The 26,180-nt window shown below is 43.6% G+C and overlaps 1 protein-coding gene across 2 annotated transcripts in view; it reads right to left on the reverse strand.

The window, feature by feature from the left end:
* The window catches only part of EIPR1 (EARP complex and GARP complex interacting protein 1), a 147,922-nt gene that overhangs the window by 74,588 nt on the left and 47,154 nt on the right, over window positions 1-26,180 (reverse strand). The window contains exons 1-2 of one of the 2 annotated variants that reach the window (XM_075269118.1): window positions 8,816-8,873; window positions 2,393-2,549 (exon numbers count right to left, since the gene is read on the reverse strand). In XM_075269118.1, coding sequence (XP_075125219.1) covers window positions 2,393-2,400 — 8 coding nt within the window. In that variant the 5' untranslated portion in view covers window positions 2,401-2,549; window positions 8,816-8,873. Of the gene's footprint in view, window positions 1-2,392; window positions 2,550-8,815; window positions 8,874-26,180 lie in introns of those variants that run through there. The other variant, XM_075269117.1, reaches the window with a different exon arrangement.

Below are 26,180 nucleotides of genomic sequence, written 5' to 3' on the forward strand. Positions count from 1 at the left end.
CCAGTCACCCAGATAGAATTATAACATTATTACAAATGGGGCACCGCACACAGTGCCCCCCACCCTCCTGCTCATGGTGTAAAGGGCACCATTACCTTGTTGTACTTTTTGTACACTATACCTATGCTATTCATCACATAAGTGTAAAAGGTACATGTATTGTATACATACTGTATGCATGACCAATGCCACCAATGATTGGCATGAGGTCTCTGTTGTGGGCTGGAGGCAAATACAGTTGAATGGATCTGACAGTAAGGCTAAGGCCCCAACGTTGTGGAAACGTTGCTTTTTTGTTGTTGCAGATTTTGTTGCAGTTTTTTGAGCCAAAGCCAAGAATGGCTACAAAAGGAATGGGAAATATATAGAAAGTTCTTATACTTCTCCCTTCTGCTAAATCCACTCCTGGCTTTGGCTCAAAAAATCGCAACAAAATCTGCAACAAATAAAGCTGGGTTTCTGCAACGTGGGGCTTTAGCCTCAAGGAGTTTTTCAGATAGGTCATCAATATCAGATCACTGGGTTCTTACACCCAACACCCTTGTGAACAGTTGCTGATACACATAGAATGGGGCAAGGAGCAGACGAGTAGTGTGTATTGGTCAAACTAGGGTGTTGCAGATCAGCTCCTGTTCAAGTAAATGGAAGTTAAAGGGGCTCTATCAGAAAAATCATGCTGCTAGAGCCCCACATATGCGTGAATAGCCTTTAAAAAGGCTATTCAGGCACCGTAAAAGTTATATTAAACTACCCCCCCGTTTTAAACTAAAACCCTAAAAAAGAATATGATCTACTTACGCATCGTGCACGCTGGGCGGGCATTCAGGGTGTGTCTTCTTCTTCATCCACGCCTCTTCTTCCTCCGATGTCCTCTGGTCCCGTCCTCCTCCGGCGCTCGCGAACTGACACTGATATAAAAAAAATGGCCTCAGCGCATGCGCAATAGCATGCGGCTTCTACTACGGCTACTGCGCAGGCACCCAGGCCATTTTTTTTTTTATCAGCGTCAGTTCGCGAGCGCCAGAGGAAGACGGAGCCGGAGGACATCGGAGGAAGAAGAGGCGTGGATGAAGAAGAAGACACACCCTGAATGCCCGCCCAGCGTGCACAATGTGTAAGTAGATCATATTCATTTTTAGGGTTTTATTTTAAAACGGGGGGGGGGGGGGGGGGGGGGGGTAGTTTTATATAACTTTTACGGTGCCTGAATAGCCTTTTTAAAGGCTATTCACGCATATGTGGGGCTCTAGCAGCATGATTTTGCTGATAGAGTCCCTTTAAGCTGCAGTAACTCCATTCAGCCACTACACAGAGAACAGAGCTGTCTGCTTCCTGCTCCAATCTCTGTGCAACAGCTGCTGAGAACAGCTGATCAGTGGGGTGCTGGATGTTGGACCTCCTCTGATCCAATATTGATCACCTATCAGTAGGATAGATCATTAAAGTGGTTTTCCGGGCAGAAAAATAATAATAATTTTTCAAAAAAGGTCTGTTAGTACGATTTATAGGTTAATAAGTGCAAACAAATACCTTTAGCAGTGTTATGAGTGATTTCTGGGTTTCTCTGGGAGCTCCTGGCATCTTCTGCATTTGTTTACTTGGGTAGCTTCCTGTTCTGTCTTCCTACAACTACCATGAAGCACTGCGCTACACTCAGAGCTGACTCTCATCCCTCCCCCTCCCTGATTTCCTAGCTAGCCCGCCCACTACTAGCCCTTCCCAACTAACCAACTCAGGAAATTGTGTGAGTGCTGTGACCTCTTCACTATTTACACTACATGGCATTGGTTTCCTAGAGGTTGTACAATGTGAATCCGGCCTTGTCCAATTCACTTCTGTGGGGTGTAGCTGTAATTGCACTGCATGGCTGTCATGACTCTGATAACATCGTGGCATTCACATGAGTTCCCCTTCACACAGCTCTTTAGTGGGGGCCCCACTGATCTCTTATTAATGACAACTCCTTTAACTGGGATATCCATTTTTGACATAATATTCCAATGAAGGAGTCTGTCCCCACTGTATCATAACAGGGGGTACTAGTGCAGCATGGGTTACCCAAGACGGCTATTATGCAAGGAACAGCCATAATACTGAACATATTCATGGAATTCTTTGAAGGTGCGGTGCGTGACGAAAGGGTTCAGAGCACCCTGACCCTCCCCTCCTGTCCTACACTGTGCTTAGCACAGTAATACTAGTCTTACCTAAAGAGTTCCTTTAAATAAGACTAACTCTGTTGAGTGGCAAGCATTATACAGGAATCGAAACATTAAGTGTTCTGCGGTCTACTGGAGAAGTAATCCATTTGGCTATTCCTATCCCATTACTCTCAGATCACTCTTGTAAAGCTCTTCAAGAAATATGCTGTTTGATACGTGCAGATTATTACCAGGCCATATTGCTTTGGGCGTCGTTGTCAAGGTGACACAGAAGCTCCAAGGTTTGGGTGTTGTTTGATGAATCATCGGGGACTTCATGACTACCTGCCTGCAGTTCTTTTGGTATCCTCCACACCGCCGCACAAGATGTGACTTTGCTGTCTGAAGCTGGAAATAAAGAGAGAAAAAAAAACTCAGATCAGTAGATGTAGCGCAACACTTGGAACGACCGCACTCACAAAGCACAGGAGCCATGCACAGCTGTTGCTTGAAATATTTAAGGCCTTATTTTTTAATAAGCGGCAGAATGCAGAGAGGAGATAGAGGGGAAAAGCCTGAAGTCGCCAATCACGTCTCCGCAGAACTCATAATTTGCATATGTTTAACCCAGTTTCTCCATGTTCTGAAACCAGTGCTCATGTCTTGATGAAAATTTAATTCTTCTTTGGGGGGGAGTTGAAGGGGAACCGAATTCCCAACCACCATCCTTATTTTTGTTATGCAAATGAAGGCGGTTGCTAAATTGGCTCTTGTCAAGCAAATGGTTTTTGTAAGAGTTATAACTCAATTACTACCTGTATAGCAAAAAAAAAGAAAAAAAAAACCCTCAAACACACACAGTATAAATTCTGTACTCTGTATGACATTGCATTTCGGTTGACCCTTCTCACTGTGTGCACAGCACAAGAAGAAAAGTGATCTCTTCATAACAGGAAGTGTCAGTGCCATTGCAAAGCTCTAGGGCCTAGGTGAAAAGAAGGTTTGTTTAATGTAAAAAGCTACATGGAGAATTTATTCTTTTCTTTTTTTTTTTTTCTTTTTTGGTAGAGTTGGAAGGGACCTCAAGGGCCATCGGGTCCAACCCCCTGCGAGTGCAGGTTTTCCTAAATCATCCCAGCTATATGTTTATTCAGATTCCGCTTGAAGATTTCCATTGATGGAGCGCCCACCACCTCCCGTATTCGTAAAAACCCCCCGGAAAAAAGTGTTTTTCATATACCAATGTTTTTTCCCCTACCAGTGGTTCTCTGGGCCTCACTGGTCTCCATTTACCCAGCGAGACCTGATGTGTTAATATCACTATAACCTGTATATTGTACAATTGTGGCACAGATGAGACATGTAGGGTGGTGTAGAGAGATTTTAGGGAAAAGGTTAAGAGAGAAAAGCATATTGTCACTTGGTGTTTGGTTAAAGATATATATATATATATATATATATATATATATATATATATATATATATATATATATATATATATATATACACACACACACACACTTTATTTACCTACTTTACTTCCTTTTAGTATAAAAAAGGCTCTAAAGGCCACCCTAGCAATGCTCTAACTGTGCAAAAGATACAGCTCATCCTGCACACACAGAAGGGAGAGTCATCATATTGTACGCTGGTCTTGATGTCCCATACACCAGTGTAAAGAGTGACTAAATTATTAGGTGCACCCTCTGAGTGTCCTTGCACCTACATAAAATATACCACTTTTGGGGTGTAAATTACAATGAATGTGGCACACAGCCCCCGTCCACTTTTGGAAAAGCAGCAAAGCAGAGGCACTTGGTACTATCCTAGTCATAACTGACGTTAAATAGCTGTATATCATCAATTTGGAACTATTTTACCCCCAAAAAAGTGGTGTAACTGTCATGATGCGTCTTCTACCCACTATATACAGATGTAGGAGTTGCCTGGGGGAGTGTTTCACTATAAATAACTGTATGTCCAGTTTTATATCACTTAGAACAGTAGTTCTGGTGTCATGTGAAAGCAGATCAAGATTGAACTGTATATAAAGCTCTCATTCCAATGATATTTACCTAGCGATATCTCCATTTTTTTATAGTTAGAACCACTATCTTGGTATATATAAAAGAACTTGACTGGTACAGTGATAACCTCACTGGTATAAAAGCAAAGATACAGCTATTTTAGGCGAGACCACCCCCCTTGCTAACTGCTACATCTGTACATACTGGCAATACACTATTAGGCAGATTTATTGAACTGTCTTAGAACGTCCCTGCATTCGTGTACAAATCCGTTGGTAAAGAATCAAGACGACTGACTGGACAAAATCTTTAAAACTCAGCAAAAATGTTGAACTACTTATATTTACATGTTTAATTTTTAATTGTCTACAAAGCTAAATAGTTCATGGTCATGTGATATATACGGTCCATGGTCATGTGATATATACGGTCCATGGTCATGTAAAATATATGGTTCATGGTCATGTGATATATACGGTCCATGGTCATGTGATGTACACACAGGTGCACCGCTCGTCACCGGGCAGATGTCTGATTACTGTGCTGTGACTATAACAAGCTGTGCACCCGTGTGTACATCACATGACCATGGACTGTATATCACATGAATATGTAGAGATCTACAGAACCATGAGGCATTGATACAAAGAGTATATGGGAATATTGGATAATGTTCTATTATGCAAACAATAACAGCTGTCTCTTAATATTGGTCTGAAACTGGAATCTTCTTTAACCTCTACCGCCATTATAGAAGATTATACAATGTCCTTCAACATTCAGTGAAACAGACTGGATATCAAATTTAATATCTAATCCGTTCAATGAATATTCCATTGTGCGAAACAACACATTTTATCATAGAATAATTCCATACTATTCAACTAACACATATACACTATGTGATCAAAAAGTATCCGGACACCTGGCTGAAAATGACTTACAAGTTGGTGGCGCCCTCCATCGGTAATGCTGGAATTCAATATGGTGTTGGCCCACCCTTAGCCTTGATGACAGCTTCCACTCTCGCAGGCAGATGTTCAATCAGGTGCTGGAAGGTTTCTTGGGGAATGGCAGCCCATTCTTCACCGAGTGCTGCACTGAGGAGAGGTATCCATGTAGGTCGGTGAGGCCTGGTACGAAGTTGGCGTTCCAAAACATCCCAAAGGTGTCCTATAGGATTCAAGTCAGGACTCTGTGCAGGCCAGTCCATTACAGAGATGTTATTGTGGTGTAACCACTCCGCCACAGGCCGTGCAGTATGTACAGGTGCTCGATCGGGTTGAAAGATGCAATCGCCATCCCCGAATTGCTCTTCAACAGTGGGAAGCAAGAAGGTGTTTAAAACATCAATGTAGGCCTGTGCTGTGATAGTGCTACACAAAACAACAAGGGGTGCAAGCCCCCTCCATGAAAAACACGACCACACCATAACACCACCGCCTCCGAATTTTACTGTTGGCACTACACACGCTGGCAGATGACGTTCACCAGGCATTCGCCATACCCACATCCTGCCATTGGATCGCCACATTGTGTACCGTGATTCGTCACTCCACACAACGTTTTTCCACTGTTCAATCGTCCAATGTTTACGCTTCTTACACCAAGCGAGGCGTCGTTTGGCATTGACCTGTGTGATGTGTGGCACCCAATCACCTGACCACGTGCAAAGTCCGTGAGTTCTGCGGAGTGCCCCATTCTGCTCTCTCACTATGTCTAATGTCTACTGAGGTTGCTGATATGGAGTACCTGGCAGTAGGTGGCTGCACAATGCACCTAATATGAAAAACGTATGTTTTTGGGGGTGTCTGGATACTTTTGATCACATAGTGTATATACACATTATATTAGAAGTGAATATAAGAAATTTTGTACTATATCTCATCAGAGAAAAATGCTACTTTCTTCACTTACCAGGCTCTTTTCCTGCTCCTCCACCCTCTCTTCTGAGCGGGTCACTGACACATCTCTGCTGCAACTCACTGAAGTATCAAATTGCTTGTGCACATAGAAGTCTACGTAGAGGGGATGAGGAGGAGCCACGTAGTGAGGTAGAAAAGAATACAGATAGAGAGGCTGCAGCAGCTAAACTGGAAGTTTTCTATCTCGCCCAACTACTTTATTCACATTACTACTGGTCAGTAGTTCTCTATAACAATCTTTATTATAGAACTGCTACTTCTGAACCAGGGAGGGAGTTTGGGAGCAAAAAGACCCTATTTCCCCAAATACTGTAAATGGAAGACATTACTGTAATTAACCTTCACCCACCAGCTCAAGAAAAAAATTCAGCCTGCAGAGGGAAAAACTACTATATACAAGCCATATAATGGCCAGAAATAGTGTCGACCTCATGTACACACATAAGGCAGTTTTCCCTGAATTTTTGTTTAAAGGTTAGGTACAATTTAGCTTCACATCTGTGCATGGGTTTCCATTCAGGAGGTCTGCTTGGGGACCCCCAAATGGAAACCTAATCCACATAAAAAAGAAGTTACCTTAGGAAACCTGTGGACCCCATAGGCTATCATGGGGTCCATGTGGTTTCTATTCACTTTCCACCCAAAAAGGGAGAAAAATGCGGAGAGAAAAGCACTGCTTGTAGTGCTTTTCCGTCCTCATTTTTCATACGGAGAGGGGAACAGAATCCCATTAAGGAGTACAAGCGCTGATTTGAACTAAGCCTTAAAGAGGACCTGTCACTAATTCTAAAAAGCCCAATGACATACCATTCAGACAATCTATTCATCATTGGGTGTAGAAGATATTGGTGTTGAAACTAACGGCACTGATATCTCCAGCATCTGGGCGCATACTGGGAAAGTCGACTGCACTATATAATACCGCACATCTCTGAGGATATGACAGGTCCTCTTTAAGAGCAAAAATAATACAAACAGCTTCCCTACCCCAAATCCTGGAAAACCATTAGAAAAAAATCTATGTAAGACTAATCTGTTGTCCGCAGGCTGTCTGGGTCATTTGCTATGTAGGTGTAAATAAATGGTCATATAAGAACTAGAGAAACAGTGCAAACATTTATATCTAGTAAGTAGACATCTTTGGCTTCTACAAGCACTATACCTCCCTGCATCATTAGTTTACACAGTCACATTAATGTGACCACCAGTCAAAATCCAGAATAACCACATTTGTGGACCGCTGTGAGACGTGCAGGAAGAGAAGGGATATTGTGATGATGATCACTGGGATGTTGAGCCATGCCGACTCTAGTGCCGTGGCCAGCTGCGCTAGGTTACGCGGTTGAGCATCCATGGCGCGAACAACCCGATCGAGGTGGTCCCACAGATTCTCGACTTGGTTCAAGTCCGGGGAATTTGCTGGCCAAGGGAGTACGGTAAACTCATCCTGATGCTCCTCGAACCACGCACGTACAGGGTGAGCTTTATGACACGTCGCATTGTCCTGCTGGTAGATGCCATCATCCTGAGGAAAAACAATTCGCATGTAGGGTGAACATGGTCTGCAAGGATAGATGCATACTTGTGTTTATCCATTGTGCCTTCCACAATGATGAGCGCACCCAGATGACTGATGACACGCGCCTTCTGCGATTGGTTATTTAACGTTGACATCAAAAGTAGGCGGTGGTCATATTAATATGACTGGACTGTGTATTTTGCTTACTTATATAGCGCCATTGTATTCCACAGCGATTTGCAGGGATATTATCAACACTGCCCCATATAGGGCTCACAATCTAAAGTCTTTATCTTCTATCTATGTGTCTTTGGAGTGTGGGAAGAAACCCACACAAACACTGGGAGAATATAAAAATTCCTAAGGCCCGGTTCACATCGCGAATGGAAACCTAATCCACATAAAAAAGCAGTTACCTAAGGAAACCTCCAGACCCCTTAGACTATAATGGGGTTCGTCTGGTGTCCGAACAAAAAATGCGGAAAAATGCTTACAGGACTTTTCTATCCTCATTCTTCATGCAGAGAGGGGAACTGAATGGCCCGAACGCAGATGTGAACAGGGCCTTACAGATATTATCCTTGGATTCAAAATCCAGGACTTCAGCGCTGCAGGCAACACTGCTAACCACTGAGCTACCGTGTTGCTGCATACCTCGCCGTCCTCCCGTATAATACACAACTTCCATAGTGTCTCTGGTATTATCATCAATCTCCCAAAAAAATATCACCCCGTATGAGCGCAAACGTCACCCGCCATGACAGATCTGCCCAGTATTTGATCCCTTTTCACCCGTCTTTACCAGAACTATTAATATATGCCTTTCCTTCTTCGTTTTTCGCCTATGTCTAGCAATGCATCCATCACGAAATCCCCCGATGGAGCAAGTGGCACAGCAAATACCATCGCCGGCCGGCGTTGAGAGCGCAAGTCACGTACTTTATAATAATGCTGAAAATGATAATTATGAAAAATGCTTATTGCTGGCTCCCACCATGAATTAGGAATAGGAAGTGGAAGATTTGGACAAACATACAGTGGTACGCTGCCCCCCCCCACCCCCACCCCCTTTATTTCTTTCGCTCCGGCAGAAAGGATTAAAGGGTTTTGTGTTGAATATTCTACATGAAGAATATGCTGGATAACCGGCCTGGATCCTGATTATAGCTGTGCGGGGACTCGTTAGCTGGCATTACCACTCACAGCTGTTCAATCATCCGCCTTTTGTTCCTTACAGCCCCTCACGCTGGGTAACCCTATGACTGCCAGACGCCGCACCGCTCAATGCATTTGTGGTCTGGAGCTCTTGCAGAGCCGGCGGGGTGGCGGAATGCAAGAGCTAAGCAATTTTCTGTCAATGCTGTCTAATCTTATCCACATTACAGCAGTGAGGGGTGGATGGCAGAGCGGCACTCCAGTTTATACAAAGAGCAGGTACAACACACTGTAGATTTCTATTTCTTTTTTCATTGCAGTGTCTAGACGGGGGCTGTTATCAAGAGAGGGGAAAAAAAAATTGAATATCTGATAATGCACGACAGGTACGGATCTCCATACTGTTCTGAGAGCTATACGTGAAGCAGAATACTTGCTGTTCAACTAGATGTAGATTAGTGCGGGTGGCGAGGAGCAAATCTATATGTAGATTTAATGCCATTTTAAAGCAGCAGGTTGCAAAGGGTTAAGCAAACTATCTGATCCTCTTGTACTATCTATCTATCTATCTATCTATCTATCTATCTATCTATCTATCTATCTATCTATCGGCTACTATTTGGCTTGACCACCCTTCAGAGGAGGAATCCTGGAAGTGATGATACGGCCCCCACAGAGCCCTGATCTCAACATCATCCAGTCTGTCTAGGATTACATAAAAAGACAGAAGGATTTGAGAAATCCTACATCTACAGAAGATCTGTGCTTAGTTCACAACTTACCTGCTGAGTTCCTTCAAAACCTGCAAGTGTACAGAGAAGAATATATAGAAGAATACAGTCCTATGAAAAAGTTTGGGCACCCCTATTAATCTTAATCATTTTTAGTTCTAAATATTTTGGTATTTGCAGCAGCCATTTCAGTTTGATATATCTAATAACTGATGGACACAGTAATATTTCAGGATTGAAATGAGGTTTATTGTACTAACAGAAAATGTGCAATATGCAATAAACCAAAATTTGACCAGTGCAAAAGTATGGGCACCTCAACAGAAAAGTGACATTAATATTTAGTACATCCTCCTTTTGCAAAGATAACAGCCTCTAGTTGCTTCCTGTAGCTTTTAATCAGTTCCTGGATCCTCGATGAAGGTATTTTGGACAAACAATTCAAGTTCAGTTAAGTTTGATGGTCGCCGAGCATGGACAGCCCGCTTCAAATCATCCCACAGATGTTCAATGATATTCAGGTCTGGGGACTGGGATGGCCATTCCAGAACATTGTAATTGTTCCTCTGCATGAATGCCTGAGTCGATTTGGAGCGGTGTTTTGGATCATTGTCTTGCTGAAATATCCATCTCCGGCGTAACTTCAACTTCGTCACTGATTCTTGAACATTATTCTCAAGAATCTGCTGATACTGAGTGGAATCCATGTGACCCTCAACTTTAACAAGATTCCCGGTGCCGGCATTGGCCACACAGCCCCAAAGCATGATGGAACCTCCACCAAATTTTACAGTGGGTAGCAAGTTTTTCGTGTAATGCTGGGTTTTTTTGGATGCCATGCATAACGCCTTTTTGTATGACCAAAAAACTCAATCTTTGTTTCATCAGTCCACAGGACCTTCTTCCAAAATGAAGCTGGCTTGTCAAAATGTGCATTTGCATACCTCAGGTGACCCTGTTTGTGGCGTGCTTGCAGAAACGGCTTCTTTCTCATCACTCTCCCATACAGCTTCTCCTTGTGCAAAGTGCGCTGTATTGTTGTCTGATGCACAGTGACACCATCTGCAGCAAGATGATGCTGCAGCTCTTTGGAGGTGGTCTGTGGATTGTCCTTGACTGTTCTCGCCATTCTTCTTCTCTGCCTTTCTGATATTTTTCTTGGCCTGCCACTTCTGGGCTTAACAAGAACTGTCCCTGTGGTCTTCCATTTCCTTACTATGTTCCTCACAGTGGAAACTGACAGGTTAAATCTCTGAGACAACTTTTTGTATCCTTCCCCTGAACAACTATGTTGAACAATCTTTGTTTTCAGATCATTTGAGAGTTGTTTTAAGTAGCCCATGATGCCACTCTTCAGAGGAGATTCAAATAGGAGAACAACTTGCAATTGGCCACCTTAAATACCTTTTCTCATGATTGGATAGATCTGGCTATGAAGTTCAAAGCTCAGTGAGGTTACAAAAACAATTTTGTGCTTCAGTAAGTCAGTAAAAAGTAGTTAGGAGTATTCAAATCAATAAAATGATAAGGGTGCCCATACTTTTGCACCGGTCAAATTTTGGTTTAATGCATGTTGCACATTTTCTGTTAGTACAATAAACCTCATTTCACTCCTGAAATATTACTGTGTCCATCAGTTATTAGATATATCAAACTGAAATGGCTGCTGCAAACACCAAAATATTTAGAACTAAAAATGATTAAGATTAATAGGGGTGCCCAAACTTTTTCATAGGACTGTATATATAGAGAGCACAATTTAATTTGACACAACATAGGTTAAAGCGATTCTATCATTAAAATCACATTTTTTCAGCTGTGTAAGCGGCCATTTTTCTTGTGGCCGCGGGCATGCGCAGTCTGCTCTGCCCGGGGCCTAGAAGTTTGAACCCAGCTCCGGAAGAATATGCGCAGAGAGGCCGTTCCTGAAGAAGATGGAGGCGGCACTGGAGAGTTCTCTTGCAGCATTGGGGACACACCCAGTGCTGTTTGAGTGCTGGGGACCGCCCCCAGTGCTGCAAGAGAACTCATTTGCATACAGAGGAAAAACAGGATTTCTACTGAACAGCGGCGCGGAGAAGACATCTAAAGGTTGGAGAAGAACAGCCTTTCTTAAGGCTATTCCTATGTGTGATCGAGAAAAAAATGTGAATTAAATAATAGAATCCCTTTAAAATGATACTCTTCTACCTCGACTCCTTGGCTTAGTCAGTGCATTCCCTGTTCCCTCTAGTGCACAGACTGCTGGGGCCAGAAGTACAGAGGGTCAGGTGATTACCGTGGCCAATCATTAGTTTCAGCAGTCACGTGCTGAATAATGGTGAAGTATTAGCAGTAATATCACCAGTTCGTGGACTGGAAGGAAGAGGAAGCTCTGCCCCTTAGCACGGACCAGGGTTAGGCGAGTTTCATTCCTATTTTTATTTTACCTCCTGGACAACTCCTTGAGGCTAAGGCCTCACATAGCAAATCGCAGCCAAAAAACGCTGCAGAAAAGTCTGTGATGGAAATGCATCACGTTTTTTTTCCCAAAGGGGTTTTTACATTTAGTCCCCAGTGGTTTCTGCCCCTATTATACCTATACGGAGAATGCCAGCATTTTCTTAAGTATAAATGACATAATGCAATTTTCAAAAACGTGAGTGTTTTTGAAATTGCATCTTTCCTGCTGCAGATTTTTTTCTGCAACGTGTGGCTGGGATTAGCCAGGATCCCATCCACTTTGCAGGTAATGGAAAACACAGTGTTATTTGCTGAAGTTTTTCCGCCATGTCCAAAACGCTACATTTTCGCAAATTATTCCCATCTGTGCAAAATGCAATCAAGACAGGAATAACAGGCCGTAAGTCCGAACCACCAGGATGGTACTTATGGAAACAGGTTGACAACACTGCATTGTGCCATTTCTGTAACTCTCATTCACCTTCATGGTAGTTACAAAAACAGCATAGCGCGGCACCGATCACCTGTCTACGTAAGTTCTGCACTGATGGTTGGGTTTTGCTGCTAGCCATTTCAGTCTCAGCAGTGAGAAAACAGAGACAGGAGAAACCTATGAACAATTTTACACGGTTACAGAAAACCTAAAAATGTACCTAGACTTTTGACTCCTTTCTGTGAAACCCTGGACTTTTCCTATTTCCTTAATCCCCAAGAAATCTATATACTGCTTTTACTAAGTATAGAGAGGGGTGGGTTCTTATATACAGCAGGGAAAAATGAGACTAGGGGTTCACGTCAAACAGATAGATCTTGGGCATTGTAAAACCTAGAACAGTGCTTCAGAGAGAAGATTCTCAGCTTTCAAATGACACCAAGATAGCAGTTCTGTATTGTTTCCAGAGACATCACCAGGTGAAAACACAGCAGGAACTAAGAGCAGCTGCATATACATAAGCCAATTCTAAGCATGTTCTCTGACAAGTAGAACAGCAATCTTGGTGTCATCTGAAAGCAAAGATATCTGGTGACAAGGAACTTGCTCTTGTGGCCTAACTTACTACTAACTAAATTAGAGAACTTCAGGTTGTCTCCCAAATCTTCTCCCTCAGATATGTCCAGCTACCGACTAACTCAAAGCCAGCCCAAATTTACAATTTTCTGAGGTTACATCCACTATGTTCACCCCTGATGTTATCTGACTGAAACCTGTGAAGTTGCAGTATGGCACCATACCTGATGGAAAACCACCCGTGATATCACAGAAGGTGTAGTTCTCTTTCACATATTTATTGAACTACCCGAGTACCTACATCTAAAGCTGGGCTCCTATCAGCCGCGTTCAGTCCATTTTTTCGTTCCATCGTAGGAACAGAAAAATAAAATAGATGGTCAAGACAGATCTGACCAATGACGGACACCAATGGAGAGATCCCTTTGACTATAATAAGATCTAATAGGTATCTGTTATGGACCCATTGATTTGATCAAAACAGAATATGTGATGGAACCACAATTGTGGTACCCTAACTGAACCCAAACTATGTTGTTACATTGGATTACCACACTTACACATTCATATGTACTGCAAGCAATTGTACCGATCGTTGTATACCTATCCAAAACTAGTTGTGTTGTCACAGAATGCTTAGAGACGTCAACCTACAAATGTCCTTCACTGGGCAATTCACAAATGGCAGACTGCAATAAAAGTGGTAGTTACTTACCTTCCTTCCTGCCTCCTCCCGTCAGGTTGCGTCATCAGCAACGCATGTGCAGTAGTTCATCAACTCGGGCATGTGCAATAGACATCCCAAGTGATTGTGCGCTATTACGCATGCGTGAGCTGCCTGGCAACGTCAAGAAGGTGGCTGCTGGCTCTGAAGTGGGCCCACTACCTAGGCAAAAGGGAGGGAGAGTGTTTTTTAAAGGGAGGGGGCCAGTGAGTTTGAGAGGGAGGTGTTGTGATGGAGATCTAGGACTCTAATGATGGCTGTTGAGGGTGTGGTGGATAAGCTAGCTAAGGAAACAGGGAGGGGTAGTGTGTGAGAAAGGGAGGGGGTCCGTCAGTGAGAGAGGGAGGAGAAGTGAGGCATCCTGGAACTTGTAGGAAACACAGAAGAGGAAGTTATGGGTGTAAACAAATGCAGAGGATGCAATGAGCTCACTGAGAACCCCAGAAATTACTCAAAACACTGATAAAGGTATTTGGTGGCATTTATTTACCCATTAATAGCACTAACAGACCTTTTTTAATTTTTTATTTTTTTTTGCCCAGAATACCCTTTTACGTGAAACTCACTTGTTATGTCACAGCTTCCTATGCTGAAACCCACCTATGTTGTTTCATTAGTTTAACACAATTATGAGATCACAAATGCTTACCAAAAATTGTTGTGATGTCACTGCAGCTTATCTGACTGATATGCACTTGTACTGTTACAGTATATTACCTGTTTGAAACCCACTTGTTATGTCACAGGAGCCTATCAGACTAAAACCCACTAGTGATAATACAGCATCTTAATAAGCGCACAATTTTCCTTAAGGAAACCTCCCTTTGGGGCAACTGACACAGAGTTTTCGAGTGAGGAATCCGCATCAGAATCCGTGCGGAAAAACAGCCTCCCATTGACTTCAATAGGTTCCTTCTTCCACGAGCTCGGCTTAGTCCTCTTGTGCACCTTCACATGACTGTGAGCCACATGGCATCTGTACAGTTTAGCAGCATTCCCCTTTCTTCTCTATCTGAGCCAAGAAGATTTGCTCACAACATGTCTGTACAAGCTTCCCATTATTCCCAGCCTGTCCGTGTCCCCACACATAGTAATCGCGCTTCCTTTTGTGCCACACAATCCCTCTCCGACTATATGCCCCTGAGCAACTTTTGGCATAACATATTCTCCCTTCTGACAGTGAAAGGCTGTGTTTCATAAATCTTCACCTCCTGTCTCACTCTAGTGCACCAGAGGGCAAAGGAAATACATTTATGATATATAGAGCACTGGGATATCAAATGAAATTGCAAAGGAGTTCAAAGAAATGTAATCAGCTTTATAGTGGTACGGGTGACCTGTGATCCCCAATAGCTTATGGGCCCATTCGCAGTTGCAATTCCAAAAGTTACAAAAGTGCTTATAGTTCCTTGGCCTGGGTGCAACTGCATCTTCTGCAAGTTCCGCAAGTTACCCCCCTGTTCACTAATGTGACACACAATACTACAGAATACACAAATGCTATATACATCGTATACAATAAATAGAGCCACAAGGCACTGAATTGCCTTACTCCATCTACCAGGTGTAGACAGTACCTACAGAACGCACTGAGCCCTGCACTACCCATGAACCCATTCTAGTTAATAATTTGCTTGTTTGCTCATTCCAATCCGTTGGCACCTTTGCTGTTCCTCTCCCGTATTTAGCCGTGTGGGGATGTACACCGCTATATAATAATAATAAGGTGAAGAAAGCCGCTATTGTGTGCGCTCTCATTAATATCCCCTCGCAGCCGCCCTGGATGAACCTACACAAGTACATGTAGCCAAGGAGCAGGCTCATTGCAGGATGCATAGCACGTGTGCAGAGCGGATATTTTCGCCATAGGATAGCTGGTTATTAAGGACGGTTGTCTTAGCGTCGGAGACAAGGTCATGAGCTGTAGCCGGTAATTTATGGGCATCTCGAGCATTGATCCTAGTGTGAGCAGCTTAACTACAGGTATGCGTAATTGTGTCTCCAGCTGTACATTGTGACTGTGCATCAGCTGCTACATTGTACACATGGAAAGATGAAAGGATCGCTATGCCGGATACATAGAAGAGGCTCGGTAAAATGTAGATCAAGCGACTTTTCCTTTGGCGGCCATGTGTCGTCGTCCCCCTCCCTCCTCGACACCCCTTCACCCACCCACCCACCCGTCTGTAACCTTGAAATTCAACTTGCAATGCTTCCTACATCCCAATGCCTGCAGACATCCACACTGGAGCCGTAAGGAGCAGAGCTCAGGCTTTGATCTGCCATGGCAGTGCGTGGCCAGCTGGCTGCGGTTAATCTGTTGCCCAGGGAACGACTAGTGAAGTGTATACTTCCTGATACAGCACAGGAGGCACTCCTGCGCCATCGCCACACGGCATCTCGCTGTGAGGAGCTCAAGTGCTGGAACTGCTATAGCTGCAGCACAGCTGGTGCCCATTAATGCTCCCTGTGTGACTGGAACAGGCAGCCAGCTTTAAAAAGCTCATTCTTTTCCATTGACAAACCAAGGGGCTTATTATTCCCCCCCCCCCCCCCAATCCCCCCCCCCCCCACCTTCCTTGTAATGAGCAGCAAACCCCACGCCTGGCGGATTGAAATAGCAAAATGCAAAGGATTTCATGATTGCTTGATTTTTTTTTTCCCCTCGTTCTCATCAGCAAAACACAACAATCACTAAAATGAGATGTGGAAGAATTTATAGCGGAGGAAATTTGGTAACCGGGATTTAATGTGGATTATGTTTAGTGCAGGGGGACCATTATTTACGCACTGCTGCTAATTCACATCATCAGGCCTCTTCCAAGCATGAGATTCCTACCTCCAGCCTGCATAGGAATTAAACACCTCGTCCCAGAAAGCCCCCACCTCCCCGGGGCACAAACAAAAATAACCTGCAACACGGGCGCGTCTACGGAAAAACATGGCAGACAAGATAGGCTTTGCTACGCTAAATAATCTTTGCTTCTAGATCAACCTAAAAGCCAAAAAATAAAGAATTATCTTGGTCTGAAGGATACTGGAAAACGGTCATGACTTCTGCAAAATACTCATCGAAGAAAAACTCAGACGAGTATCTTGCCTGTGGAAACCACGACAGAATACCTGAGACACCTTTTGGTGTAGTTTACGTATGGATTGCACGTGCTGATCAGCTCTTTCAAATGAGGTTCAAATGTCGCAACCTCAAGGAAGACCCTGAAGCCTCAGAGATATAGGGCCAATAAAAGAAGAGACAGGAAAGGCCTCCCATTGATCACAATTGTAGGCAGATTGGGGTGTTTTTAGGAGCAGATTTTTAAAGGGGTTTTCCCACGTCGCATACTCACCAGTCTTCACTAATGTAAAATCTTCTTTCTTCTTGGTTTCTTGCATCATTTGGTGGGTGGGGTTTCACATGCAACCTGCCGTTTAGCTCCTCCCCAAAATTAGTATGTAGCTCCGCCCACCGCATAGCGTGATCCTATGGGGCGGCTGAAGGGCCTGTGATGTCATCAAAGGTCCTTAAACACTATATGCACAATATTGGACTATGAAGTACAGGCAGGAGCAACTCCATACTGTGTTACATACAGAGACTGCCTGTCTCTGCCATAATGAACACAATTGAATTAGCTAGCCTGATAACTGGGAGAACAGAAGATGTTCAGAAATGAAAGCAGCTCCTCTCCCCTATCTGATAGCAGGACCTAGGTCATGTGGTGCAGACACAGGAATAGCTAGATACACAGGCTGGCTCCCGTGCACTTAGTCCCTCCCCCCTCCCCCCTGAGAGCAGCAGATACATCACTTGACTTTTGAGCAGATAAGTCAGGGCTGTGTCAACATTGAATTGAATAAATTAAGATAGTGGACGAACAAAGCAGTTTTACTGAAGCAGTGTATTTAGGAAAAGTCTTACATCCACATTAATAAGCAGTATAGATAGGATCCTTGTGATGGGACAACTCCTTTAAACAGGAATACTGCGCTGATTTTTGATGTTGAATCCGTCTCAAAATCAGCCTCCAAAAAAGCCTCCCAATAGATTTCTATTCGCAGGCTGATTTTGAGGCGGATTCAACGTCAAAATCAGCGCCAAAAAACTCAGTGTGCACTGACCCAAAATCGGCTCCAAAAAACACACCATGACTTCCCCTTGAGGATACGTTCACACAGAGATTTTTCTGACTCAAAATACACCTGAAATCGGCCTCCTATTCAACTGAACCAATCTGAACAGAGGAGCCAGGGTAGGTATCACTTCTTGTTATTTTATCCCACCCTCAGTCTCCTGTGGCTTCACCATTTATCCCCTTGAGGCTGAAGCCTCATGTTCTGAAAACGCTCCATTTTACAGTACCTTCAAACTGGATGGGATTCTGGCTAATCCTATCCACACATTGCAAAAAAATGTACAGCAGAAAAACACAGCATGTGCAGAAACACTGTAGTTTTCCATATAGGTAATATAATATAAGCAGCGAAAAGCGAAAGCGCAATGAAAACCGCTGCAGAAACAAAAACGTGATGCATTTCCGCTGTGGGGGTTTTTTTTTGCGGTGTCTCTGGGGCCTTAGCCTAAAGAGGTATTTCAAGATTAAAGGGGTTGTGCAGAACTTTGAAAACATGGCTGATTTCTCATTTTCCTTCTTAACGAATGTGAGGTCACTTCCTGGAAAGAAGGAAATGAGCCAGGTTTTCAACTCCTGCACAACTCCTTTAAAGGGGGTTATGCCTCAAAGACTAGTTATCTTCTTCTTATAGTATAGGGAGATCATGGCAGTCTGACTACTGAGAACTCCGTTGATGCTGAATAGGGGGCACTTGACAGCGCTGGACTGGATATAAGCATGCCCTGTTTGGCGGGATGGATCACAACTTCAATTCACTTCAATGGAAGCACCAAAGATAGCCAAGTGCTATACCTCAGCTATCTCAGGCGCTCCCATTGACATGATTGGGAATGTCAATGCATCATATCTAGTAAGGCGCCCACCTACATTCAGCCCGGCTACAGTTACGCTGGGTTCACACCTGCGTCTGGGGTCTCCGTACTATGGTTTCCGTCTTCTGCATGGCAGAAGACGGAAACCATAGATCGGGTCCGGCCGTGAGCGGCGGTGAGCGTTTTAGGCTCTCCGCCGCGAAACCGGATTTTTTTATCCGGACACAGAGTACTGCATGTCCGACTCTGTGTCCGGATTATAAAACCCGGTTTCGCGGCGGAGAGCGCAAAACGCTCACTGCCGCGCACGGCCGGACAGCTTTCTCACCCATTTAAATGAATGGGTGAGAAAGTCTCCTGCAGGCTTCCGTCTCCTGCATCTGTTTTATGCAGGAAACGGAAACCTGCAATAAGGACCGATGACGCAGATGTGAACGAGCCCTCTGACGTAATTCACAATGGGGTAAACACCACCGTTATCAGGATCAGGAGGAGTCTCAGTGGTCAAACCCTGCATAGCCATAACCTACCTGTAGGATGAAAAGCATTTATGACATATATATGAACAGTGTGTACCAGAAAGAGCAGAAAAATACAACAGGTCCGACACTTTTGAACAATGTACCCCAGACTGGGCATGGTTTTAACTTTTTGTGTCTGCTTATTTTGCAGCAAAAATTGTAGGATTTTTGATGCATGAGCCAAATAGTCGTCCCTTACAGCCTAGACTACAGGATTCATAGTTTACGGGCAAAGTGCGACAGTATTGATAGACATGGCCACTGTACAGTAACTGCGGATAGTATAGCAGCTGAGCCCCTTTCACAAGAATGGGAATGAGCTACACACAGGCCATGCAACAAGCTAATGTGACGTCATGGACCTAAGAAGTGGAATAGTAAAAACTCATTCAAGCCATTTATATGCTATTGCAGTATACACTGTCTACCAAAAAGTATTTGGACAGCTGTGGTAGAATAGAAAAACAACATTTCTTCCTATCCAATAGTTGGTAGAACCCAGCAGATGCTTCTTTATGGATGGTATTGAGTGACACAATACTCCCGGATGCCTGGTGACACTCCTGGTGTATGTGAGCCATCGGTTGGGTGCGGTTTCTCTGGCCAGCACTCGTCGGTCTCTATCTCCCAGTTTCGGGGGTCTGCCAACTTGGGGCACATTTCGACAATCACTGTTCACCTTCCACTTCATAATCACATAGGCCACTGTTGATTTTGGGTAATTCAGTTCGCTTGTTATGTCCCTTAAGGATCGACCATTTCTGTGGTAACCCACAATTATCCCTTTCTCGAAATTGGGCAAATCTGCACTTCGTGGCATCTTACATGCAACTAATGGCAATGACCTAATGCCAGTGCTGTTTCCTATTTAACGGTGGAAGGCGCGACGTACATCAAGACCGCAGGTATCTTCATTTGTATGGGTGTCCAAAAACAAGTGCGGTCACAAATTTGGCTAATAATCAACAAGTCGACAAGTCAAGAGATGCCAGGAAAATCCCTTCAACCGATACAATAGCCAAAATCGTCAACGCTAAATTCTAAAGTGACGTGTTAAATTTATGAAGGTCTTTTTGTCCAATGCGCATTAAACAGTATGCGACCAGCATTTCCAGTTAAATGTCTAATATCCAAGAAACTAGCGGCAGCAAAATATGATATTTTATAAGGCGTTTGTCCTTGTACGGTATGTTATAATGCTGAGAAATGCGGCCATTAAGAATCTTTTACTGTAGAAGCTTTATAGGTCTCAAAAATAAAAACCAGGACTTGTAAAAGTTACAATTTAATGGGTTATTGGAACTGGTTTCAGCTACACTTCCATAAAAAAGAGCACCCATTAGCCCTTGTAAAGTCAACAAGCTCAGCTCTTTGCTGACGCACCGAAACAAAAGTGGGAAAACTCCTGTGCGTGACGGAAACTTGTCATGTGCTGAAGGCCTTAGGACAAAGGCGGATCAGCAGTTTGGATCAAAGTATGAACCCATTCATTTATTCAGTTCTATGGGTCCATGCATACAACTGTAGTCTTTGCAGTTGTGTGTCGGGGCAGTGATGAAGGGACAGGTCCTATACGTGTCCGTATTTGCACCTCTGTCCATTTAGCTCTCTGTATGGGTCAGTGAAAACCATAGAGTACAGGCGGATTGGTATCCATACTGAAGAGCAACAACATACTCAATCCCTATATCCCGATTTGATATGGTTAGGCTGCCCACACATTCCAAGGCTATGGCGTTGGACAGCCAACCTACCGACTCTGACTCTTCCATAAGTGACTGACAGGGGCGTAACTACCATAGAGGCAGCGGAGGCGCCTGCCACAGGGCCTGGGCCATTAGGGGGCCCGGTGACAGGGGCCACTATTGGGGATAATACTGTATGCAGGGGCCACTATTGGGGATAATACTGTGTGCAGGGGCCACTATGGTGCATAATACTGTGTGCAGGGGCCACTATGGGGGATAATACTGTGTGCAGGGGCCACTATGGGACATAATACTGTATTCAGGGGCCACTATGGGACATAATACTGTGTGCAGGGGCCACTATGGGGGATAATACTGTGTGCAGGGGCCACTATGGGACATAATACTGTATTCAGGGGCACTATGGGACATAATAATGTGTGCAGGGGACACTATGGGGGATAATACTGTATACAGGGGCCACTATGGGACATAAGGGACATAGGCCACTAAGGGACATAATACTGTATGCAGGGGCCACTAATGGACATAATACAGTGTGCAGGGGCCACTAATGGACATAATACTGTGTGCAGGGCTTACTAAGGGACATAATAGAGTGTGGAGGAGGGGGTCGGTCGAGGTCTTCGGTGTCAGTTGGGGGGCCCATGCCAAAAGTTAGCCACGGGGCCCCGCCATTCCTAGTTACACCACTGGTGACTGACAACCATGGTCAGACACAATAAAACTCCTCAAGTTCATGAAAATTGCCCAATGGGAAAAAAATAGGTAACAAACTATATGTCTAATTAAACAAAACCAATACTTATAGAATAGAATTTGCTCAAATTATGGCAACAAAGTCTCCAGCAAAATACCCCTCACGATAAATCTCCTCCCAAATCCTCAATGTCTGCAGAAAACCTGTTATAGTCATCTACATTTTGGAATATCTACACTGGCCCATACAGTATTGGAGTTACACCGTTGAAGAGGTTTCTGACTTATTGATGGTTTCCAAAAATAACCTGGAGAACTGTGAAGGTCTGGAGTCAGGGCTAGTTTTGGGTGGAGCTGGAAAAAAACAGCCAACTCCAATTTAAAAAAAATAAAACAAATGAATTATTTTATATTATACTTTGATCAATATTGTAGAATTAATTTGATTTCTATTTTGTTGTAGATGTACTTTTATAGAGTCAGTCACAGGTTTTTTTTGTGAAGAAGAGGAGCTTTATTCCAACTCGTGCCACCGGGCATTTATGATGGTGTCAGAGTGGAGTTGTGGGAAAAATAGAGGAGTCAGCCTTGCCCTGGTGAATACAGCCCCGGACTATAATGTACTGGGTGTAATAGTTCACTTGGGGAATGGAATTTTGTAAAATTAAAATGCCTTTTTTGTTAAAATCCCCCCAATATTTCTGCCTTTTGCACAAGGGGTATAAACACAGCCCTCTACAAAGAAACACTGTTAAGCAATTTTTTATTTTTTTTTTTTTTTTTTTTTTAAATAAAACTATTCCCAGAAAAAACATGTCCTCCTTTCACCTATAAATCTCCTGGACATAAGGATCATCTCAGTTCAGACTACACCCTAATATTACCTGACAAGTGTCACGGACTATAGCTAACCATTATGATACTGTTAAAATCTTTATAACTACCTGGTTGCAGGCCAAATTTTGCTGAACAAGTATGTCTTTTCACACAGTACAGAATGCATTAGAGTCAGATTATAGGAAGGGAAGAAGAGACTTTTGCCCCGGGGGTCTCTCACCACTCCCAATTCAACGTCATTAGTAGAGCAATGTCCTATATATAGTATGAAGTCCACGGCTCTAAGAAATTGGTCAACAGCACAGTCATCTGCACAGTACCACTGTAATCCCAGAATATCTGCACGGTACCACACTAATCCCTTGGCCATATGCACGGTACCACACTAATGCCTTGGCCATATGCACGGTACCACACTAATCCTTTGGCCATCAGCACAGTACCACACCAATCCCTTGGCCATATGCACGGTACCACAGTTATCCTGTGACCAGCTGCACGATAACACACTAATCCCTTGGCCATATGCACAGTATCACAGTTATCCTGCGACCATCTGCACGCCCTAATCCCTTGACTAGCTGCACGGCACCAAGCTAACCTCTTGACCATCTGAACCATGCCACACTAATCTCTTGACTATCTGAAACGGTACCACACTAATCCCTTGGCCATCTGTATGGTGCCACAGTTATCCTGTGACCAGCTACACAGTACCACACTAATCCCTTGACTATCTGCATGGTAATACACTAAACCCATGACCATTTGCACGATACCTCACTAATCCCTTGACCATCTACACCAGAATTGATATGATGGAGAGAAGGAGAGCATATTTCAAAGAAACCACCGACTGAGCTCTGAACTTGCAGCTCTGTAAGCAAGCATGTAAGAGGGAGCAAGTCTAACACAGTCTTATAGAAATCATACAAGATCATGATGCAACTTGAACCTTTTCAGATGATATATCTTAAATTCAAAACACCGGTGTATACTTTTTCCATGACAAGGGTGCACATACCCTTTAGAGTGGACCATCATTTACACACCATTACCTAAAGGGACATCAGAACCTATCCCCACATATAGATAGGTTAGGTTCATCTGAATTAAACATTGTTTCCCCATTGTGACTTGCTGCCTCCATCCTTGAGATTTCACCTTTTTATCAATATGCAAATGAACTCTTTGAAGCAATGAGGTTTTTGCCATTGTTCCAAAGTGATATGTCACAACGCCCTAATTGCTCCAAAGAGTTTGTTTAAATATTGCCAAAAAAAGTCATCTCTGGGCAATGGAGGCGCGGATTCACAAAGGGAAAACTCCATTTGATTCAGGTCACCCTAACCTATCTATCTGTAGGGCAGGGTTGATATGCTGGGCTGAGGTGATGGGGTCCCTTTAAGAAACTTCTGGAAATACAAACCATGCTATTATTGTGAATACCCACAAATACTACAAAAGGGAAACTCCGTACTGACGGGGTCAGGGTAGGGAGTCTTAGCACTTACCAAGATTGCCCTCAAAGGTCGTATACAAAGCTTTCCATTCAGAAATGATAGAATTTCCACATGAAGATAAAATATAAAAGTTCAAAGAAGATCAGCTCACACATACAGTAGGGGAATCCTGCGAGGTGGAACCCAGAGATACTGTAGATATTGTAAAGTAGACGTCCAGCATTTGGCTCCATATTCAGCCGTATAGTTCTTGATCATAGGTTACGTATATGATGTGTTTATGTCATAAAGGGAATAATATAGTGATTTGTCTAAATCAGAAAAAATTAAGCGCTGGAAAATGGTCAGAGCCCCTAAGCAACTTATTAAGAAAATACACCTATTAATTACCTATAAAATAATTTATCTCACCAGGAAATAAATCTCACTTTGTTGGGAACCAGGTTTTTATATCATTGTCTATTAAATAGGGCCTTTTATTCATAAGGGAAATCTCAAGGCTCCCTAAGAGCAACTGGTGGGAAAACAATGGATGGCAAGCCACCAAATAGTGTGGGGCTCTTATATGCCTGGGCCGCTTTCAGTAGTACCACCTTTGCCACCCTCAAGGAGGTCATGAATGTGAGTTCTGGACAGTTTCTATGAGAACAGTTTTTGGAGGGCAATGGCGATGGTTGGTGAAGGTTGAATGACATAGTGAAGATCTACGGGATAACTACTCAGTTCAAGACCAGCCTCAAAATTAGCTCCAAATTCCACCGTACGAACAAGCCCTTACATGGAGATGACTAAGACATGAGTTTGCAGAATCAAATCAGGAGACAAAAATATATGGTTGCTCAGGCAGAAGGTCAGAGCAAGCAGAGGTCTTACAACATGAGGATCAAGCAGAAGAGTCCCATCTTTACTTACCATGGAAACATCAAGTATTGTACCTCCCTACTAATCGGTTTTCCCCACACTAAACTTTCTCCTCTATAATCTATCCTGGATTATTCCCCTCTCTGATCAATTGAAATCAATGGGAGCCGCTCAGGAGTTTTTCCCGGGAGCCATTTCTTCCGGCTCCCGGAAAACAGAAGTGAGGTGCTCATTCCTCAGGCTGAGTCGCCTCGCAATTCGGCCTGAAGACACTCCCTCCTCCGGACTAGGCCCATTCATGGATGCCGATGCAGCGTACTGGCTTTCAGTCACGGCTACCTGGCTTTTGATCTGGAACCAAAAATCAAACCAAAAATCGCTGTGTGAACTTGCCCAAACCCTATATTAGAAAAATGGCTGGGCCAATGTATAAATACTATTACTAGAGATGAGCGAGTAGCAAAGATTCGATTCAGAACCAGCGTTGATTGGCCAAATGCTATACAGTGTATAGCATTTGGCCAATCAATGCTGGTTCTGCAGGACGAGTAAGGGCCGGTTCACATTAGCGCTTGCCTCCTGAACGGAAGGAATCTGCAGGAGGACTCCACCCGAACGGAATACCAGCACAACTGCAAGCGTTGTGCAATTAAAGCGCATGGACCCCATAGACTATAATAAATCATTAGTGCGGGCAGTGCGCTGCAAGCACACGGACCCCGTTATAGTCTATGGGGTCCGTATGCTTTAACTGCACAGCGCTCCTCCTCAACACTCCTCAACTACACTCCTCCTGCTACTCGTGGACTTGGTGACTCTCCTTTAGTCGAATAGCGGTTTCCCCTGAAACGAGCATTTTTTCCCATAGACTATAATGGGATTCGATATTCGATCGAGTAGTTGAATATTGAGGCTCTACTCGAAATGAATCTCGAATCTCGAATATTTCACTACTCGCTCATCTCTAACTATTGCCTCTTATGTCACCCCTTCTACCTCATAGATGGTAAGCTCCCACAAACAGGGCCCTCACTCATATTGTGTGAATTGATGTATTATCCTGTAATGTCTCATTTTGTCTATACCTGTACCCTATGACTTGTAATCAGTTGTGGAATATGCTGGCGTTATAAATAATTAAATATTAAATTATTATAAAAGGAGTATATATGTGCCAGATTGCAGACTGAATAGCGGAGTCACATTTGTACTATCCCGACAGCGTGCTGACAAACATGACGGGTGCTAAGTGTGACACCAAGATGGTGCCAGATGGTTCAAAGAGCTAAAAACAACCAACTCAACGCTGTCTTTTGGCAAACTGGTAAAACAAAGATGATGAAAGTGACCATTATTGCATACATGTCTACTACACATATTCACGATCTGCCTGACTATTTGGTGCAAAATACTAAAACCACTGACATACTAATAAGTGTAGAGATCAGAACAATGATAGGAATCCTACGACA

The sequence above is a fragment of the Leptodactylus fuscus genome, chromosome 3 (genome assembly GCF_031893055.1).
Source record: "Leptodactylus fuscus isolate aLepFus1 chromosome 3, aLepFus1.hap2, whole genome shotgun sequence".
Classification (NCBI taxonomy): Eukaryota; Metazoa; Chordata; class Amphibia; order Anura; family Leptodactylidae; genus Leptodactylus; species Leptodactylus fuscus.